General features: G+C 45.9%; 1 protein-coding gene across 25 annotated transcripts in view; it reads right to left on the reverse strand.

Annotated features, from left to right (window-relative positions):
- ank2b (ankyrin 2b, neuronal) overlaps positions 1 to 20983 on the reverse strand; it is a 329543-nt gene that overhangs the window by 140049 nt on the left and 168511 nt on the right. For 10 of the 25 annotated variants that reach the window (XM_045721517.1, XM_045721538.1, XM_045721513.1 and 7 more), the window contains exon 1: positions 18803 to 19364. The exons of 2 other annotated variants lie outside the window; for them this stretch is intronic. In XM_045721517.1, the coding sequence (XP_045577473.1) occupies positions 18803 to 18937 (135 nt within the window). In that variant the 5' untranslated portion in view covers positions 18938 to 19364. Of the gene's footprint in view, positions 1 to 18802; positions 19366 to 20983 lie in introns of those variants that run through there. 13 more of the 25 variants (XM_045721528.1, XM_045721527.1, XM_045721521.1 and 10 more) reach the window with 8 other exon arrangements.

Raw genomic sequence — 20983 nt, forward strand, 5'->3', positions numbered from 1 at the left:
CTAGCTCTCAGTCTTATTGACCACCCAACGTTGCTAACGCTAGCTAGCCAGTTAATATAACTTCTATTTTTATGTTAGCTAGCTAAGTTAGCCATGTTATCAATAAAACTCTCATCTGCTGTCAACATCAGGATACAATTTCAGAGAGCACTAGTTAGCTCCAAAAGTCTTTAGTAACTTTGGCTGCATGCTGTCTGTGCATTCAGAGCCCTCCAGTGGCGAGCAACACTACAACCTTAACTTTTACCAGGTTCCCGTGAAGCAACTGAAATGACAGTCCACCACAACATACCTGAGAGTCTCCTGATTAGCAAGGGGTAGTCTGTGTTTAATTTCATTGAGTATTAAAAACACCGTTTGAAATCATTGTGAGAGGAATGCACCAGTGGTTAGAACCAGGGAATTGGGCTTCCTGTGAAAATGTTGTCCGAGGTTGCAACAGTAACTAAGGGGGGCGGGTCTTAGCGAAGGGTCAGTTGGGCCAGAGAAGAGTAGCCATTATGGCTAGCCAATGCTAATGTCAATATTGTGTCTGTCTACATCACACAAGATGAGCTTTATTAACAAGCCTATCTACTGTATGCATCCCCTTTCATCATCTTTATGGATTATGGCGACCGAGCCGCACCAGACGAGCCATTTTCCCTTTATTTGTCAAACATCTCGCTTCAAAAGACTTTGACATTACAACACACACGCTGTACTGTTTATAACCGACAGTTGTACCCAAGAGGTTGACATCATGTCACCGGTGAGTGAGGTGCGTGTATTTTTTGTTTACAATTACATTTTTTATTTTTGTTTACACTGGGCCAAATGTACGTCGCCCCTATGGGTCTCTCGGTCATGGTCGGCTGCGAAAGAGCCTGGACTCGAACCCACTATGCAGATGCAGAGCCTTAGACCACTGCGCCACTCGGGAGGCTCAAGTGCTTGTTTTAATGATTCAAGTTGTGCTGTTCAAAGGGATAAAAAACTGCCGGAACAGTTTAAACTCTCAGACGACAGACAGAGGTAACACCAGGATATGAGTGGCACTGAGGTCTAAGGCACTGCATAGCAGTGCTTGAGGCGTCACTACAGATTCTGGGTTCGTTCCCGGGCTGTGTCGCAGCTGGCCGCGACTGGGAGACCCATGAGAAGACACACAATTGGCCCAGCGTCATCCTGATTAGGAGAGGGTTTTGCCGGCCGGATGTCCTTGTCCCATCGCAATTTAGCGACTCCTGTGGCGGGCCAGACGCATGTACGCTGACATGGTCGCCAGTTGTACAGCGTTTCCTCCGACACATTGGAGCGGCTGGCTTCCAGGTTAAGCGAGCAGTGTGGCTTGGCAGGGTCGTGTTTCGGAGGATGCATGGCTCTCGACCTTCGCCTCTCCCTAGTCCGTATGGGCGTTGCAGCAATGGGACAAGACTGTAACTACCAATTGAATATCACGGAATTGAGGAGAAAAAGTGGTAAAAAGCACCAAAACATAATAATAATATATACAGTGATGACGCAGAAAGCTACAATAGTGAAAAATGAATATCTCAGAGCATTTTCCGAAACTGGCAAAATTCAAGTGTGCCACTCCCTCTATCTTGATGTTCATCTCTTTCAATCACATCCACCACAGTCCTCCTGGAACCATCCACCACAGTCCTCCTGGAACCATCCACCACAGTCCTCCTGGAACCATCCACCACAGTCCTCCTGGAACCATCCACCACAGTCCTCCTGGAACCATCCACCACAGTCCTCCTGGAACCATCCACCACAGTCCTCCTGGAACTATCCACCACAGTCCTCCTGGAACTATCCACCATAGTCCTCCTGGAACCATCCACCACATTACCCCTGGAACCTCTAATGTAAAACGCAGGAATCAGCAGCACTACAGGTGTAGTTTGCCAAGAAATAGCCTTGTTTTCCATCCCCAAAAAGCAAATGAGAAAAAGAGAAAGCGAGAGGGAACAGAATGAAACTCTGAAGGCTCTCTGTGAGGTTGTCCTAGAGCTACTCATCATACATCCAGACGTCAGTAAGGACGTCAATTGGAGCAGAGAAGTCAATCCAGTACAGGGTCAAAGGGAATGGAGATCGGTGGAAACTGAGAGAAAACTGAGTCAGGCTAACCCCGATATGCTACAATGTGCTGAACCCAACTCCTCCAACACCCAATTCAGTCAAAACAAAAACATGAAGGGTTTTCCAGAAAAAACAAATCTTAAACCCAATCACTCACAACATCAAAAAGGCCTCTGAACACATACCTAAACACTGAAGACAAACATCCCTCACCCTTCTCATGGTCCCAAAAACTGTGAATCCTGAATCATCCATCAGCCATGTAGTCTGCATCCCCTTCACCTGAACCCCCCAACAAGAGTTACCCTTCCCGCCGACCCAAGGTCTCTGCAGCTGAACACAGTGTGGAGTCCAATACTCCCTAGTGTGTGGACCAATAGTATTGACAGGGAATCTGTGTTTGTCCCAAAAACAGCCCTAGAACCTGGCCTGGGACCAGCGGGGGAAATTAAACAGAGACTGAAGTCACTGGGTCATTTTAATTGGTGAGACGTTAATCTCACCACCAGATATCCCTGGCACACAGTTTATCACGACACCTTACCAAGCGAACACACTGCAGACTGGAGAAGCACTACGGACTGTGTGTTGAGATGCTGAACCTTGCTGGAAATAGCTTTTGGGACGCCCACATAACAGTGACTGTGTAACTTACTGTAGCTCTTCAAGGAGACCAAGTGGAGACTTTGCGTTAAGTACCGATGTTCTTGCACAGATGGATGGTATGGATAAACGCTTAGTACTTAGAAACCTCAATATTCAGTGATCACAAATGGACAAAGATAAACGGATGACTCATATGAATACCACTCTGCTGGTTGGGAGTAGCAGCTAGCAACAATATTACACATATCAGACCTAGCTGGTTCTACCTGTGGTTCGAACCTGTAATTTGGACCCTGGAAGTAAAAATCCAATCAACACCCCGCTCACATTTCTCTCTTGGTTCTCTCACTATCCCTCCAGCGCTTTCTACCTCCCTCGTTTTGCTGCATTTCATTATTGATACCCCTTGACTTGGGTGGCTGTTAGCCAAGTGGTTAGAATGTTGGGCCAGTAACCGAAAGGTTAATGGTTCGAATACCTGAGCCGACAAGGTGAGCGATCTGTCTATGTGCCCTCGAGAAAGGCACTGAACCTTAATTTGCTCCAGGGGCGCTGTACTACTATGGCTGAACCTTTAAAACAACACATTTCACTGCACTGCATGTGACAATACAACATAATGATATCTTTTTTTAATCTTTCTCTCCACAACACTGATGAAGAGCAGATTTATTTGCAGCAAGAGGCAGGGAGGGACTTCACAGGCAAAATTGGGAAGTCCAAAGTACAGATTTTTAAGTTATGCCCCAATATCCAGAGATACCATACCTGGTACTGATTGTAGATCTTGTGATCATCGGAATGATATGAACCAACTTGCCCAAGACTCACATCTGGCAAAGCAATTTGCTACGGTGATTTATTTGGAATTGTCACTAAATGAGGATGAGGAAGTGGAGGAATATTTGGTAGTTCAGCTCGTTTGGAAGATCCTAACACTGAACTAAATAAGCTAGAATGTAACGAGGCATGCAAAATGGTGGTGTGTTGGCATTGTTATCATCTAAAATAAATGACTGTCCACACTGTAGAAGACGCTGTAGAAGTCAGATTCAGATTTCAAAATACATGAATCATGGCATGAATCATGCCATCTAAGCTGTCAAACAAGTTCAAATACACATGAATCATGCCATCTAAGCTGTCAAACAAGTTCAAATACACATGAATCATGCCATCTAAGCTGTCAAACAAGTTCAAATACACATGAATCATGCCATCTAAGCTGTCAAACAAGTTCAAATCAAATACAACAGTACATTCCACTCGTTCAGAGAGAAAACCGATGTCCAACCTCTTTACGGTTTACTGTAGCTGCAGTACTTGAAATGCCAGCAGACACACTTTGCACTACATAGGGTACATCCACATACTGTACACTAATCCACAGGAGTTTAAATGGAGGAGGAAGGAGAGGGCATGAAGGTGGGAGGCAGAGTGTAGAGAGAGAATGTGGCTTAGGTAAATTATATCCCTCTCGCGCTATCAGTTCTAGCCATTTTAGCCGAACACCCAAAATGTACAATATTTGCAGAGCCTTTGTCTTGTATAAGCACACATATCATACACAGGAGGCTGGTGAGGGGAGGACGGCTCGTAATAATGGATGGAATGGACTGAATGGAATGGTACCAAACTCATCCATGTGTTTGATGTGTTTAAACCATTCCATTCAGTCCATTCCAGCCATTACTATCAGTCTGTCCTCCCAATTTAAAGTGCCACCAGCCACCACTGATATCATACCTCAGTCTTCAGTAATAACCGATGTTACTGTAAGTGAATGTGCATGAGTAGATGAACATTAGGAGGGCCGAGCACGCCCCCATTCTAATCGACAACGGGGCTGTAGTGGAGCAGGTTGAGAGCTTCAAGTTCCTTGGCGTCCACATCACCAACAAACTAACATGGTCCAAGCACACCAAGACAGTCGTGAAGAGGGCACGACAAAACCTATTCCCCCTCAGGAGACTGAAAAGATTTTGCATGGGTCCTCAGATCCTCAAAATGTTCTACAGCTGCACCTTCAAGAGAATCCTGATGGGTTGCATCACTGCCTGGTATGGCAACTGCTCGGCCTTCGACCGCAAGGCACTACAGAGGGTAGTGCGAACGGCCCAGTACATCACTGGGGCAAAGCTTCCTGCCATCCAGGACTTCTATACCAGGCGTGTCAGAGGAAGACCCAAAAAATGGTCAAAGACTCCAGCCACCCTAGTCATAGACTGTTCTCTTTGCTACCGCACGGCATAAGCCATAAGACTCCTGAACATCTAATCAAATGGCTACTCTTGCAACCCACCTCCCTCTATTACGCTGCTGCTAAGTGAGGCACCCTGTAAACCAAATTCATGCAGATAAAGTGATATATTAGGGGACACGGGGAAAATGGTTACAGTTTATGTTTGTCTGCTCGAAGGACGTATGTGGGTGTGCCTGTGTTTACTCTATGTACCATCATATATAGGGCTGGCCAGAACCTTGTCCCTGGATTTACCACCACTCACTTAGTGATGCATCAAAGAAGATTGTAGTCTGTGTTGCTGTGTCGCTGTCTGAGGACAGACACACTGTTCAATTATTCATCAGCACAGCTTTAACCAAGGACATCTCCCTGTCATCCTCCAGATCTCCACATCCAGGCCAAAATCCTGGTCCCTCTACCCAGCACAGGTGCATTTTGCTGGGGTAAGCACAGCAGTGGTGTCCCCATCCCTGGTTCTCTTGAATCCGGCCACAAAACGTGTATCGGTCCCATAATCCATAAACATATAGGATAAGGTGAGCAATCAAAAACACATATTTTGACCAATGGGTAAAATATGTCAACTGTGTAGATAATCCTTTAAGAAAACCAATGGTCCAAACCTCATGTCGCTATCAAATCAAATCAAAGTTTATTTGTCACGTGACACCATATTTGGATTATCATAATAATATGTTTTTACACTTGTAGGATGGCCAGAATTAGGGTGACTAAATCGAAGGAGGCCAGAGAAAAGAATATTGGAATATTGCATCGCCGTCAGCTAGGTTGGATTCTGTGCAAGAATTAAGGCTACTGGCTACCTGACAGGCTCAGTTTCCCATAGAACTTGTCATCTTTCTTCTTGAAACCGCAGGACATAAAATAATATAAATGTAAAATAGATGACGATTTTGAGACATGACATGTAGTATTTTCATATATTAGTATACATTTTTCATATTAATCTACAATTCGTTCTCTTTTTCAAAGATTTCTCACAAAAACAAGAGTATCTCTGTGAAATGTCAAAGGAGCACTGAGCGTATAGCAAACTTTTTATTCTCACAGACTTTTACATTTAATTCAGCTTGTGTCATGCTAATATAGCTTTGTGTGACCCGCGGAAACAACAACCACTAAAATTCCTCAACATTTATAAGAAACCTGCACCTCTATGTCAGGGAGAACTTTTAGTGTAACCTCACTCCTGTGTGTTATTAGTACACAGTGAGATCGGGTGCATCAGTGCTGCTCTGCAGTGCACTGTCAGTGGGTGACCATAGTATACTGATGCAGGGAGGGAATGTGTAAACTCAAACTGTGAGGATTAACACTGGATGTGTCCACTCAAAGTACCTCAACTTGGCCCATCGCACAACTGGGTAAGAACACACAAAAGGGGTGGAATGGAATATAAACTCAGAAAGTAAGTAAAAATGGAGTGCTTGTAGTATATAAAAAAAAGGGTGATAGCAGCTCCCAGAAATGACCGAAACAACTGATGTCACAACTAGTCATGCCAACTGATGTCAGCTTATGACCACTGACTTCCTGTCACTGTCATGACACCATCAGCTATTTGGGTAGAAATAACCATAATTTCCTAGCATTGGTTACCCTTTCCCTTTCCACACAAATCTCTTGAAAAGATCATCAAGGCATACATAATCAACACCACCTGACACCTTCTTGACCCCCTCCAACTTGCATTCCGCCTTTTACAGAGAGAGGGACTGATGATGCCATCCTCTCGCTCTCACATCTGGTGTACATGCATTTGGAGGGCAGTAAAACCCATGTGTGTACCATGTTTGCAGATTTCTCCTCAGCATTTAACACAATCAATCCGTTGGTCCTCGCGGACAGACTGAGAGGAGACTTCGGACTTGATGCTATGCTTATCACATGGATCACCAACTTCCTAACTGATAGGTCTCAGCAGGTACGAGTTGGCAACATACTCTCTGAGGTGCGCACTACTTCAGTAGGAACCCCACAGGGCAGTGTTCTTTCACCAGTACTATACATGCTGTATATGATCAAATATGCTGACGATATTGCTTTGGTCAGTCTTCTCAAAGGGGATGAGATGGAGCACGGACCGGCTCTGAATGATTTTACTGTCTGGTGTGAGTCATCCCATCTAATATTAAATACATCAAAAACCAAGGCCATGGTGATTGACTTTCGAAGGAACACTACCATGCACACACCATCACTGATAAAAGGTGAGAAATAGTGGAGGAGAACAAACACCTTGGGCTAGTAATTGACAACAAGCTGTCCTGGGCTCAGTGTACTGACACTATTTTTAAGAAAAGCCAACAGAGACTGTATTTCCTACGAAAACTGCACTTTTTTAATGTTGATCTAACCACCATGGTTCTCTTTTATAAATCATTCATTGAGAGCATTCTGTTCTACTGCTTGACCTGCTGGTTTGGGAATATGAAGTTTGCACAGAAAAATTGGTTGGGCAAGATAGTCAGGACTTGTGGAAAAATCATGGGGCAGCAACAGCAGGAACTGTCATCTCTACCTGGGCAGAGCCCTCTATAAGGCCAATAAAATAGCGGTTGACTCTTCCCATCCACTCCACTCTGAATTCCAGCTCCTTCCCTCTGGACGCAGGTACAGACCACCCAAGGTATAAAAAAAAAATAGGGCCAAGTATTTTATTCCGAATGCAATTCTGCATCTTAACAAATGTTGGACTAACTGCACTTAGCACTTGCACTTAACCTGCCTAATTATTTGTAAATATCCTTTGGTATTTATTTACATTTTTTAGATGTTATATGTTTTATGACTGCTGCAAGATGAATTGCCTCTTCGAGGATATTCAAGTTTTCTGAATCTGAATACATAGCTACACTAGCACGGTGAGAGAGGACCGGGCCTCCTGGCCAAAACACACAGATGGGAGACAGGATGTTTTTCACTGAATCTCTATTTGTTTCCCTTCCCCCTATTGGACAGGGTAGTGTTTACTTTGGTTAAGCCCTCAGTGATGCAATTACAACACACATCTTCGGTCCTGCACCCCGTGGCGATTTTAGCATGTCAATATTGGTGGGGCAAACAAAAATGGGGATGCATGCCAGCAAAGCCACTACACAACACAACACTAAACAATACATGAATTGCACTATAACGGTGACAAACGGTGCCCACTAACTGTTAGGGCCTACATAAAGCTGTCCCAAAAGCAGAGTCCCAACAGCAGTACCAACACCTTACCCCTGCTACACCTGGCTATCAGTTGAGCCTTGTCTGGCAGCGAAACAGTTAATTCAGCCTAATTTACTGCCTTTAAAAAAACACAGCTGATATGGCTGACTTACTTAAACAAATGTGATTTCTTCTGACAATTGAGACATACAAACTATGGCATAATGTGACGACAAGCGGATAAGAGGCAATCCGTAATTTCCATTAAGATATTAATGAGCGTGCTAACTATTTGTTCACCACTTTTTAAATGTACAGCGACAGAATTCAGAACATGGGCTGTTGTTACAGTGTTCTCCCTGTACATCAAGTCAGAACCGTAGGATAAATAAAGGGGGCATATAAGCAGACAATGAAAGCTCTTACAATATTCAATGATTACATTTCTCTAAAACAGGTTATAGGCTACATGTGCACCACCAAGTCAGAACAGTAAGCGAAATTAAGAGGTGAAAATAGACCAAATTATTAGGGTGAGGCACATGGACTACTAACACCTTACTACTCAACATACACTTAGTATTACTTTCTTAGCTACAGTGTACATATATCCCCGGCATATTACAAAATGTATACTGCAGCATACAATCATTTTTTGGACTCACTTGAAGGTGGTGCGGCGGTCCTTCGTGGGCTTTGGCATCAATGTCTGGCATTCTCTGGATTTATGTTGCTTTCAAGACAACTGGGAAATCGGAAAAAAACAAGGTTGAATCATGAGGACGTCAGTGATCTTCAAGTCGTAGTTCTAGAAAGAGGCCCGAGTTCCCGACTTACAATTCCGAGTTGGATGACCTTTCAAAACGTATTTTCCCAGTTGGAGCTCATTTTTTCCCCGAGTTCCCAGTTGTCTTGAACTCACTGAAGTCAAATTTCCCAGTTCCGAGTTAACAGTTGTTTTGTGCGAGGCAGAAATCATGTTGGATTGACAGCATGGCCAACGTTGAATGTTTATCATTTTAAGCTTGGAAAAGAGACCCTTAAACCCAGACTTGGACCACACAGCCACTGCACTGAATAGCAGGCTAATGATTGCTTTGCAATGCTTGCAGTCAGCCACTGATTCCTTCCAGACCATTGTTGAATTTGAGATGTACATGTAATGTTTATGTCCAATGGCCGATGAGCACAGATACGTTTTATCTTTAATTTCTCTTCATTATTTCTCTTCGTATGAAAATGATTACAATTATTTGCCAGTAGATTATTAACTTGATTTATGATGATGACTGCTAGCTAAGATTTTGAAAGTATGATCAGTCCAATCAAAGCTACTGTAGATATAACATGATTTGACATCATTTTATCTGCTGCCAATGACCTTGAACCTTCTTGGATGGGCAATTCTAATGTAACTCTATGGCAGGACCCAAGGGGCTTGAATTTTCTAGCTCTACCCTTAGATTTGGCGGTGACGTAGTGTCCCCATGAGTGACAGAACACTGAGCCAATCACGGCGCAACTAGAGAACATTACCAACCCCTACTCTCCATATTTTTTCCACTGGCTGCCCCACCGCCACAGAAAGCACTAAGCTAGACTGAAACACCTTTTTGGAGCTGCCTTACTCAAGAAAGTAAAAAAGAGACCATGTTTGTATGCGGCTTTATTAACTCAATTATTTGTAAAAACAAAATGTTTTACATTGTTTGCAAACTGATATCTGACATGTATTAATGTCAAAATAACATGGAAAAAAATATAGAATATAACATGCAAAATATATTGATTTATTTTATTAATTTATTTTAGCTAAAAATGTGACGGGTCGCCACTGCCTGCACCAGACTAAGAGATAAAGCACTGGGTTTGTCACACCGCTGCCAGTACAGGTCGAGAGGTGATGAAGGGGCATTACGGTAGGACGGATGTCACTCACAGCCAACCAAATTGACAACAGCCAGCTAGTTAAGCTTACTGTGGATGGGACAGACAGACACACACACACGCAGACAGACACAGCCACAAACAAACACACAAACACACACTGACTGATCTCCGGTTCAGTAGTTGAGTCTGGACACATAGTTTCATGAATGAAATGACAGCCATCGCTCTCACAATGACAACATCTGGTCTTTGTACTAGTTGGCAACCGAGATGGAGACAAAGCCCTATAAAGATATTACACTGAGAGGTGACAGTCTGCTTAGAGACTGGTGATGCATGAAACCATTCATATCCCGAAGGACATGTGTTTATGTGGGGAGGGGAGAGAAAGAGAGAGATAATGAGAGGGACAGAGGGGGGTGAGAGTTGATCATTGGGAGACCCCTGCTGCCCTCCTCCTCTCCTCTGATCCTCCTCTCCCTCTCCTGACACGGAAAGGCCACAGGAATATTGATCTGATGCTATGTATTCATATTTTGTCTCCTATTCACACTGTATAATGTGGTAGGCCACTGCCGGATAAACTTGGTCTACTGTACTCAGAAACAATGTGTGTGTGTCTGTGTGTGTGATGCTCATAATGCAAAGTAGCAGATTTACTGTATTTATAGTCTCTTCACTGTGTACAGCTTGATATCAGTCATTTATAGTCTCTTCACTGTGTCCAGCTTGATATCAGTCATTTATAGTCTCTTCACTGTGTCCAGATTGATAACAGTCATTTATAGTCTCTTCACTGTGTCCAGCTTGATAACAGTCATTTATAGTCTCTTCACTGTGTCCAGCTTGATAACAGTCGTCAAAACTAAATGTAACACTCGTCGTTGAAGGGGGACCAAAACACAGCGGGTAAAGTGCTCATCCTCTTAATTTATTAAAGAAAACACTTAATCAATACAAAACAAACAACGAAAACAGTCCAGTAAGGTGCATAGACTATACTAGAAACAACCACCCACAAAACCCAGTGAAAACAAACACAACTAAATATGGCCTCCAATTAGAGACAACAACAACCAGCTGCCTCTAATTGGAGGTCATTGACAAAACTCACATAGAACTAGAAAAGCTAGATAAACATAGAAATAAGAAAACTAGAACCTAAACCCACAATACCCAACCACACAAAACAAACACCCCCTGCCACGCCCTGACCAACTACAATGACAAATAACCCCTTTTACTGGCCAGGACGTGACACTAAAGCTACACAGTCAGGGAGCATCAAAAACTTTAAAAGCGACGGATGCATTTTCAGTACGGCCCTCCATACCTCGGTAAAGACCGAATGCGGCCTGTGGGGAAAATACATTTGACAGCCCTGGTCTATCCCCCTCAACTCCTGTGACTTTGAAGCGCTCCAAACAGACAAGTTCCAATGTCCATACTAGCACACTACTTAGAATGCATGCTTAATGCTTCATAGTTCATACTCAGTGATATGCTAGTGTGGACATTAGGACAAACCCTAGTCTGTTTCCATCTTGACCGAACTGACATGAGGTCAATTGTTTAGGCAGAGCACTTGGCGGTTGTTCCCCAACCCCAAAGATTCGACATACAAATATTTTTTAGGACTGTAGTGTTCACCACATCAGATGATCCCAGTCATCCTAATCTGCTGTGACTCCAGTGAATAACAACAGTAGCCTACAGAGGGGGACAGCCAAATTCAAACACAAAAACAACACGCAGCAAATCTCCCCTGCAGGTAAAAGGGTCCTGTGTCTAAATCTGACTACCGGATTGATGCTGGTTAGAACGTAGAACAAAGTAGCCTAAGGGTTCGTTCTGCCATGCAGAGTGTATTGTCTGGTTTAGAGTATTCTACTGGGTGGTTAGCCTATCAATGTATGTTGCTGTTCTTTTTGTTATTTTGGCTTTATCAATTGGACAACCACACACTCAGTATAGTAATACTTCAGCGAACACACAAATGTCACACCATGCCAGTGGCCAAGGCAACGCAGGCTCAAAATAAGGTGTGGTTCACAATAGCTCACACAGTGTTCACAGAAATAACTTGATATGTGAGCAGGTGTTATTTTCCAATACTGCATCAATCTCCTTAGACACAGCAGAACAGTCATTAATCTGTCTATGGACACTGTATGTTAGGGTAGAAACAGAAAAAGACACGCGCGCCTGCGCACACACACACACACACACACACACACACACACACACACACACACACACACACACACACACACACACACACACACACACACACACACACACACACACACACACACACACACACACACACCCTGACCCAGTAGTGTCACACTGAGCACCACAGGACATAAGGTAAACACATCATATACACATCACACATCATATACTGGAACACCAGGTAGTCCCTCAACATACTGGAACACCAGGTAGTCCCTCAACACATCATATACTGGAACACCAGGTGGTCCCTCAACACATCATGTACTGGAACACCAGGTAGTCCCTCAACACATCATATACTGGAACACCAGGAAGTCCCTCAACACATCATGTACTGGAACACCGGGTAGTCCCTCAACACATATGTGTTACACAGAGAATAACGAATCTATGCTGCAATCAGCCTGGGGTGTAGAAAGGTACTGTGTAGTCTCACTGGCAACGCACAAGGACTACAGCACAGGCTGATTGCAGCATCGTTGTTCTCTGTGTGCCAGGGGAGGATGCCTATCCATGGGCAGAGATGGGCACCTTTCTGAGCATGGATATACGGGGAGGGTAGCACATTCAGAGATGCTGGTGGTGGTGGTGTAGATGGTGCGGGTGTAAATTGTGGTGGTGGTGTAGATGGTGGTGGTGTAGATGCTGGTGGTGGTGGTGGTGTAGATGCTGGTGTAGATAGTGGTGGTGTAGATGGTGGGGTAAATTGTGGTGATGGTGTAGATGGTGGTGTAGATTGTGGTGGTGCAGATAGTGGTGGCGTTGTAGATTGTGATGTAGATGGTGGTGGTGGTGGTGGTTAGATGGTGGTGGTGGAGAAGAAGGTGGTGGTGGTGTAGATGGTGGTGGTGGAGAAGAAGGTGGTGGTGGTGTAGATGGTGGTGGTGGTGTAAATGGTACTGGTGGTGGTGAAGAAGGTGGTGGTGGTGTAGATGGTGGTGGTGGTGTAAATGGTGAAGATGGTGTTGTTGTAGATGGTGGTTGTGGTGGTGTAGATGGTGGTGGTGGTGAAGATGGTGGTGGTGGTGGTGGTGTAGATGGTGGTGGTGTAGATGGTGGTGTAGATGGTGGTGATGGTGAAGATAGTGGTGATGGTGATGGGTGTAGATTGTAGTGGTGTAGATGGTGGTGACGTTGTTGATGGTGGTGTAGATGGTGGTGGTGTTGTAGATGGTGGCGTAGATGGTGAAGATGGTGGTGATGGTGAAGATGGTGGTGGTTGTGTAGATTGTGGAGGTGTAGATGGTGGTGGCATTGTAGATGGTGGTGTAGATGGTGGTGTAGATTGTGGTGGTGTAGATGGTGGTGGCGTTGTAGATGATGATGTAGATGGTGGTGGTGTAGATGGTGGTGGTGTTGAAGATGGTAGTGGTGGTGTTGAAGATGGTAGTGGTGGTGGTGTAGATGGTGGTGGTGGTGTAGATGGTAGTGGTGGTGATGGTGTAGGTGGTGGTGGTGGTGTAGATGGTAGTGGTGGTAATGGTGGTGAAGACGGTGGTGGTGGTGTTGAAAATGGTGGTGGTGGTGTAGATGGGGTGGTGTTGGTGAAGATGGTGGTGGTGGTGTTGAAGATGTTGGTGGTATAGATGGGGTGGTGGTGGTGGTGAAGATGGTGGTGGTGGAGTAGATGGTGGTGGTAGTGGTGAAGATGGTGTTGTGGTGAAGATGGTGGTGGTGGTGAAGACGGTGGTGGTGTTGTAGATGGTGGTGGTGTAGATGGTGTTGTAGATGGTGTTGCTGGTGAAGATGGTGGTGGTGATGGTGAAGATGGTGGTGGTGTAGATGGTGGTGGTGTTGCTGGTGAAGATGGTGGTGGTGTAGATGGTGGTGATGTAGATGGTGGTGCTGGTTGTGTAGATGGTGGTGTAAATGGTGGTGATGGTGGTGTAGATGGTGGTAGTAGTGGTGTAGATGGTGGTGGTGGTGTAGATGGTGGTAGTGGTGGTGGTGTTGAAGATGGTGAAGATTGTGGTGGTGTTTTTGGTGGTGGTGTTGTAGTTGGTGGTGATGGTGTAGATGGTGGTGTTGATGGTGGTGGTGTGGTAGATGTTGTAGTGGTGTAGATGGTGGTGGTCAAGATGGTGGTAGTAGTGGTGTAGATGGTGGTGTAGATGGTGGTGGTGTAGATGGTGGTGGTGGTGTAGATGGTGGTGGTGTAGGTGGTGGTGGTGGTATAGATGGTGGTGGTGGTGTAGATGGTGGTGGTATAGATGGTGGTATAGATGGTGGTGGTGGTGGTGTAGATGGTGGTGGTGTAGATAGTGGTGGTGTTGTAGATGGTGGTGGTGTAGATGATGGTGTAGATGGTGGTGATGTAGATGTGGTGGTGGTATAGATGGTGGTGGTGGTGTAGATGGTGGTGTAGGTGGTGGTGGTGTAGATGATGGTGGGGGTGTAGATGGTGGTGTAGATGGTGGTGGTGGTAGTGTAGATGGTGGTGGTGTAGATGGTGATGTAGATGGTGGTGGTGTAGATGGTGGTGTAGATAGTGGTGGTGTAGATGTTGGTGGTGTAGATGGTGGTGGTGGTGTAGGTGGTGGTGGTATAGATGGTGGTGGTGGTATACATGGTGGTGGTGGTGTAGATGGTGGTGTAGATGGTGGTATAGATGGTGGTGTTGGTGTAGATGGTGGTGGTGTAGATGGTGGTGGTGTAGATGGTGGTGGTTGTGTAGATTGTGGTGGTGTAAATGGTGGTCTAGATTGTGGTGGTGGTGTAGACGGTGGTGGTGATGGTGGTGTAGATAGTGGTGGTGTAAATGGTGGTGGTGTAGATGGTGGTGGTGGTGTAGATGCTGCTGGTAATGATGTAGATGGTGGTGGTGTAAATGGTGGTGGTGTAGATGGTGGTGGTGGTGTAGATGGTGGTGGTGTAGATAGTTGGTGTGTAGATGGTGGTGGTGGTGTAGATGGTAGTGGTGTAGATGGTGGTGTAGATGCTGCTGGTAATGATGTAGATAGTGGTGGTGTAAATGGTGGTGGTGGTGTAGATAGTGGTGGTGTAAATGGTGGTGGTATAGATGGTGGTGGTGGTGTAGATGGTGGTGTAGATGGTGGTATGGTGGTGGTGTTGGTGTAGATGGTGTGGTGGTGGTGTAGATAGTGATGGTAGTGTAAATGGTGGTGGTGTAGATGGTGGTGGTGGTGTAGGTGGTGGTGGTATAGATGGTGGTGGTGGTATACATGGTGGTGGTGGTGTAGATGGTGGTGTAGATGGTGGTATAGATGGTGGTGTTGGTGTAGATGGTGGTGGTGTAGATGGTGGTGGTGTAGATGGTGGTGGTGGTGTAGTTAGTGGTGGTGTAGATTGTGGTGGTATAAATGGTGGTGTAGATTGTGGTGGTGGTGTAGACGGTGGTGGTGATGGTGGTGTAGATAGTGGTGGTGTAAATGGTGGTGGTGTAAATGGTGGTGGTGTAGATGGTGGTGGTGTAAATGGTGGTGGTGTAGATGGTGGTGGTGTAAATGTGGTGGTGTAGATGGTGGTGGTGGTGGTGTAGATGGTGGTGGTGTAGATAGTTGGTGTGTAGATGGTGGTGGTGGTGTAGGTGGTGGTGGTATAGATGGTGCTGGTGGTATACATGGTGGTGGTGGTGTAGATGGTGGTGTAGATGGTGGTATAGATGGTGGTGTTGGTGTAGATGGTGGTGATGTAGATGGTGATGGTTGTGTAGATTGTGGTGGTGTAAATGGTGGTGTAGATTGTGGTGGTGGTGTAGACGGTGGTGGTGATGGTGTAGATAGTGGTGGTGTAAATGGTGGTGGTGTAGATGGTGGTGGTGTAGATGGTGGTGGTGGTGTAGATGCTGCTGGTAATGATGTAGATGGTGGTGGTGTAAATGGTGGTGGTGTAGATGTGGTGGTGTAGATGGTGGTGGTGGTGTAGATGGTGATGGTGTAGATAGTTGGTGTGTAGATGGTGGTGGTGGTGTAGATGGTGGTGGTGTAGATGGTGGTGTAGATGCTGCTGGTAATGTAGATAGTGGTGGTGTAAATGGTGGTGGTGGTGTAGATACTGGTGGTGTAAATGGTGGTGGTGTAGATGGTGGTGTTGGTGTAGATGGTGGTGGTGGTGTAGATGGTGGTGGTGTAGAAAGTAGTAGTGGTGTAGATGGTGGTGGTGTAGATGATGGTGGTGGTGGTGTAGATTGTGGTGGTGGTGGAGATGGTGGGGTAAATGGTGGTGGTGGTGTAGATGGTGGTGGTGGTGTAGATTGTGGTGGTGGTGGAGATGGTGGGGTAAATGGTGGTGGTGGTGTAGATGGTGGTGTAGATGGTGGGGGTGGTGTAGATGGTGGGGGTGGTGTAGATGGTGGTGGTGGTGTAGGTGGTGGTGTAGATGGTGGTGGTGGTGTAGGTGGTGGTGGTGGTGTAGATGGTGGTGGTGTAGATAGTGGTGGTGTAGATGGTGGTGTAGATTGTGGTGGTGCTGTAGTTGGTTGTGGTGGATGTTTAGATTGTGGTGGTGGTGTAAATGGTGGTGGTGGTGTAGATGGTGGTGGTGGTGAAAGTGGTGGCGGTGGTGTAGGTGGTGGTGGTGGTGTAGATGGTGGTGGTGTAGATGGTGGTGGTGGTGTATATGGTGGTGGTGTAGGTGGTGGTGGTATTGATGGTGGTATAGATGGTGGTGGTGGTGGTGTAGATGGTGGTGGAGGTGTAGATAGTGGTGGTGTTGTAGATGGTGGTGGTGTAGATGGTGGTGTAGATGGTGGTGGTGTAGATGGTGGTGTAGATGCTGGTGATGTAGATGGTGGTGTTGGTATAGATGGTGGTGGTGGTGGTGTAGATGATGGTGGGGGTGTAGATGGTGGTGTAGATGGTGGTGGTGGTAGTGTAGATGGTGGTGGTGTAGATGGTGGTGTAGATGGGGTGGAGGTGGTGTAGATGGTGGTGGTGTAGATGGTGGTGTAGATAGTGGTGGTGTAGATGTTGGTGGTGTAGATGGTGGTGGTGGTGTAGATTTTGGTGGTGTAGATGGTGGTATAGATGGTGGTGGTGTAGATGGTGGTGTAGATGGTGGTATGGTGGTGGTGTTGGTGTAGATGGTGGTGGTGTAGATAGTGATGGTAGTGTAAATGGTGGTGGTGTAGATAGTGGTGGTGGTGTAGGTGGTGGTGGTGTAGATGGTGGTGTAGATGGTGGTATAGATGGTGGTGTTGGTGTAGATGGTGGTGGTGTAGATGGTGGTGGTGGTGTAGTTAGTGGTGGTGTAGATTGTGGTGGTGTAAATGGTGGTGTAGATTGTGGTGGTGGTGTAGATGGTGGTGGTGATGGTGGTGTAGATAGTGGTGGTGTAAATGGTGGTGGTGTAAATGGTGGTGGTGTAGATGGTGGTGGTGGTGGTGTAGATGGTGGTGGTGTAGATAGTTGGTGTGTAGATGGTGGTGGTGGTGTAGATGGTAGTGGTGTAGATGGTGGTGGTGTAGATGGTGGTGTAGATGCTGCTGGTAATGATGTAGATAGTGGTGGTGTAAATGGTGGTGGTGGTGTAGATAGTGGTGGTGTAAATGGTGGTGGTGTAGATGGTGGTGGTGGTGTAGAAAGTAGTAGTGGTGTAGATGGTGGTGGTGTAGATGATGGTGGTGGTGGTGTAGATTGTGGTGGTGGTGGAGATGGTGGGGTAAATGGTGGTGGTGGTGTAGATGGTGGTGGTGGTGGTGTAGATTGTGGTGGTGGTGTAGATGGTGGGGGTGGTGTAGATGGTGGGGGTGGTGAACATGGTGGTGGTGTGTGTTGGTGGTGGTGTAGATGGTGGTGGTGGTGTAGGTGGTGGTGGTGGTGTAGATGGTGGTAGTGTAGATGGTGGTGGTGTAGATAGTGGTGGTGGTGGTGTAGATGGTGGTGGTGTTGTAGATGGTGGAGGTGTAGATAGTGGTGGTGGTGTAGATGATGGAGGTGTAGATGGTGGTGTAGATAGTGGTGGTGTAGATGGTGGTGGTGGTGTAGATAGTGCTGAAGATTGTGGTGGTGTAGATGGTGGTGTAGATGATGGTGGAGGTGTAGATGGTGGTGGTGTAGATGGGGTTGTAGATAGTGTGGTGTAGATGGTGGTGCTGTAGTTGGTTGTGGTGGATGTTTAGATGGTGGTGGTGGTGTAAATGGTGGTGGTGGTGTAGATGGTGGTGTACGTGGTGGTGGTGGTGTAGATGGTGGTGGTGTAGATAGTGGTACTGTAGATAGTAGTGGTGGTGGTGTAGATGGTGGTGGTGGTGGTGTAGATGGTGGTGGTGTAGATGGTGGTGGTGGTGTAGATAGTGCTGAAGATTGTGGTGGTGTAGATGGTGGTGTAGATGATGGTGGAGGTGTAGATGGTGGTGGTGTAGATGGGGTTGTAGATAGTGGTGGTGTAGATGGTGGTGGTGGAGGTGTAGATGGTGGTGGTGTAGATGGTGGTTTAGACATGGAAGATGGGTGGAATGATGGAAGATGGGTATTTCTCCTCATACCTGGATGATGTGGTTGATTACGGGTGAGAAGGTATGTGACTGTGTGGAAGGTAATGATCAGGAGGTGTTGGATGTGAGAATGGGCAGGTGAAGGCAAAGCATTATGGGTACCGAGCTGCCTATCCACTTACCTTGCGTTTGCGCTCGGCCCGTTCCCGGGAACGTATCCTCCTCTGACGGGCTTTCTCCAGAGCCTTCAGGTCAGGACCCTGCTGCTCCACTAGCTCCACTCTGGACTTCTTAATGTGGGCAGCGGCGTGCGCCATGGCTGCCTGCTACCTCCTACTACAGTGATTCCAGACAAAATCAACCCAAACCTCCTTTAAAATTCCCCCAAAGACTCCCAGAGTCCCAAAGAGCAGTAGCGCCAGCGAAGGGTTAAAATAAATTGATTCCCAGCGGGCTGAACGAGAGCAGGAAGACGTTGGAGCCGAGCCGTCTGCTCCCACAACTCTGTGGGAAAGCAGAGGAGGAGGAAGGAAAGAAGAGAGAAAGAGAGAGGTGTAGCCACTAGTCCTCTATGCCTCCAGCTACGACCATCACCACATATGAACTGGTCCTGATCTACATTCAGATCCCCACTCCCTGGAACTCTGCATCTGATGTTTGGACTGTGTGTTTGTGTGTGGATAGAAAGAGGGAGAGATAGGGAGAGAGCGAGAGAGAGAGAGAGCGAAAGAGAGAGAGAGAGAGGGGGCGGGTCTGATACACGCCACCAGAGGTAAGCTGACAGCCCCGAGAGAGAGAGAGAGAGAGAGAGAGAGAGAGAGAGAGAGAGAGAGAGAGAGAGAGAGAGAGAAAGAGAGATCCAGCTGCTGTGAGAAGCTTCAGGTTTGGGATCTGTCTGTCAGTTATCCCAAATAGAGAGGGGGGGGAATACGGTGGCTGAGAGCACTGCTTACTGTCGTTTGGTTGGAAAGCGGAAAGAACCATGTGCTTCGAACCGATGGGGACACAGGAGACACAGGAAATCTCTGGTAAATACTCCTTCCCCCTTACAATGGAGTAAAATGGTACAGTCTGCTGCTGATTTCACAGCTCGAGCACACACACACACGTTAGACTCCTCTGTTACTGAACACAACACTTTACCTAGAGCCATGAAAAAAATAAAGCAGTGTATAAATTTTACGAATAGTATGAAATTACCTGCATTACAATTCCCCAGCCAAACAGGAAAATAGTCATATATTTATAATGGTGTGTGTGTGTTTAAAAACTAAACGCGGCATTATTATTTCATGCGTATGTACTGTACAGTTACATATGGTTTGCCCACATATGTAGGTTTCAAAATGTTTGTATGTCCACATGCTTTGAGTATAGAGTCATGTAAGTGTGTGTTGGCTGGATAGGTGACGCAGCACTGGTGATGGCCATAATGTGTCTGTGCCTACCAGACAGCCCCAGCTGGACCTAGCTACTACACACTGGCATTAACTCATACATCCTACACACTCACACCCAACCAGTGTTGGGGAAGCTACTCTGAAAATATAGTTTAGCAAGCTACCGATTACTTCACACTGGAAGAAATTAAGCTACACTAAAGCTAGCCTTAAGAAAAATATAGTTGAATTAACTAAAGTTACATCCAAATTACTTTTCTGGAAAGTTATCATATCTACAGTGAATCTGACATTTCATAGAATACAAATTGCAAGAACAGATCACTTTGGAGTCAGATGTTAACTGAATGTTTAATTTAGTCTAATGAACCCAAAACGATATCTTTCAAGTGAGAATTAGGCAAGTCTGTTTTTTGGAAAAAAACTGTAGTGTGTAGTTCCAGTAGTTAGCTACATCGCTACATGGTAAAACAGTAGTGTGTAGATCCAGTAGTTAGCTACACTGCTACATGGTTAAACAGTAGTGTGTAGTTCCAGTAGTTAGCTACATCGCTACATGGTAAAACAGTAGTGTGTAGATCCAGTAGTTAGCTACATCGCTACATGGTAAAACAGTAGTGTGTAGATCCAGTAGTTAGCTACATCGCTACATGGTAAAACAGTAGTGTGTAGATCCAGTAGTTAGCTACATCGCTACATGGTAAAACAGTAGTGTGTAGATCCAGTAGTTAGCTACATCGCTACATGGTAAAACAGTAGTGTGTAGCTCCAGTAGTTAGCTACACCGCTACATGGTAAAACAGTAGTGTGTAGTTCCAGTAGTTAGCTACATCGCTACATGGTAAAACAGTAGTGTGTAGCTCCAGTAGTTAGCTACACCGCTACATGGTAAAACAGTAGTGTGTAGTTCCAGTAGTTAGCTACATCGCTACATGGTAAAACAGTAGTGTGTAGTTCCAGTAG

The sequence above is a fragment of the Salmo salar genome, chromosome ssa07, assembly GCF_905237065.1.
Source record: "Salmo salar chromosome ssa07, Ssal_v3.1, whole genome shotgun sequence".
Taxonomy (NCBI): domain Eukaryota; kingdom Metazoa; phylum Chordata; class Actinopteri; order Salmoniformes; family Salmonidae; genus Salmo; species Salmo salar.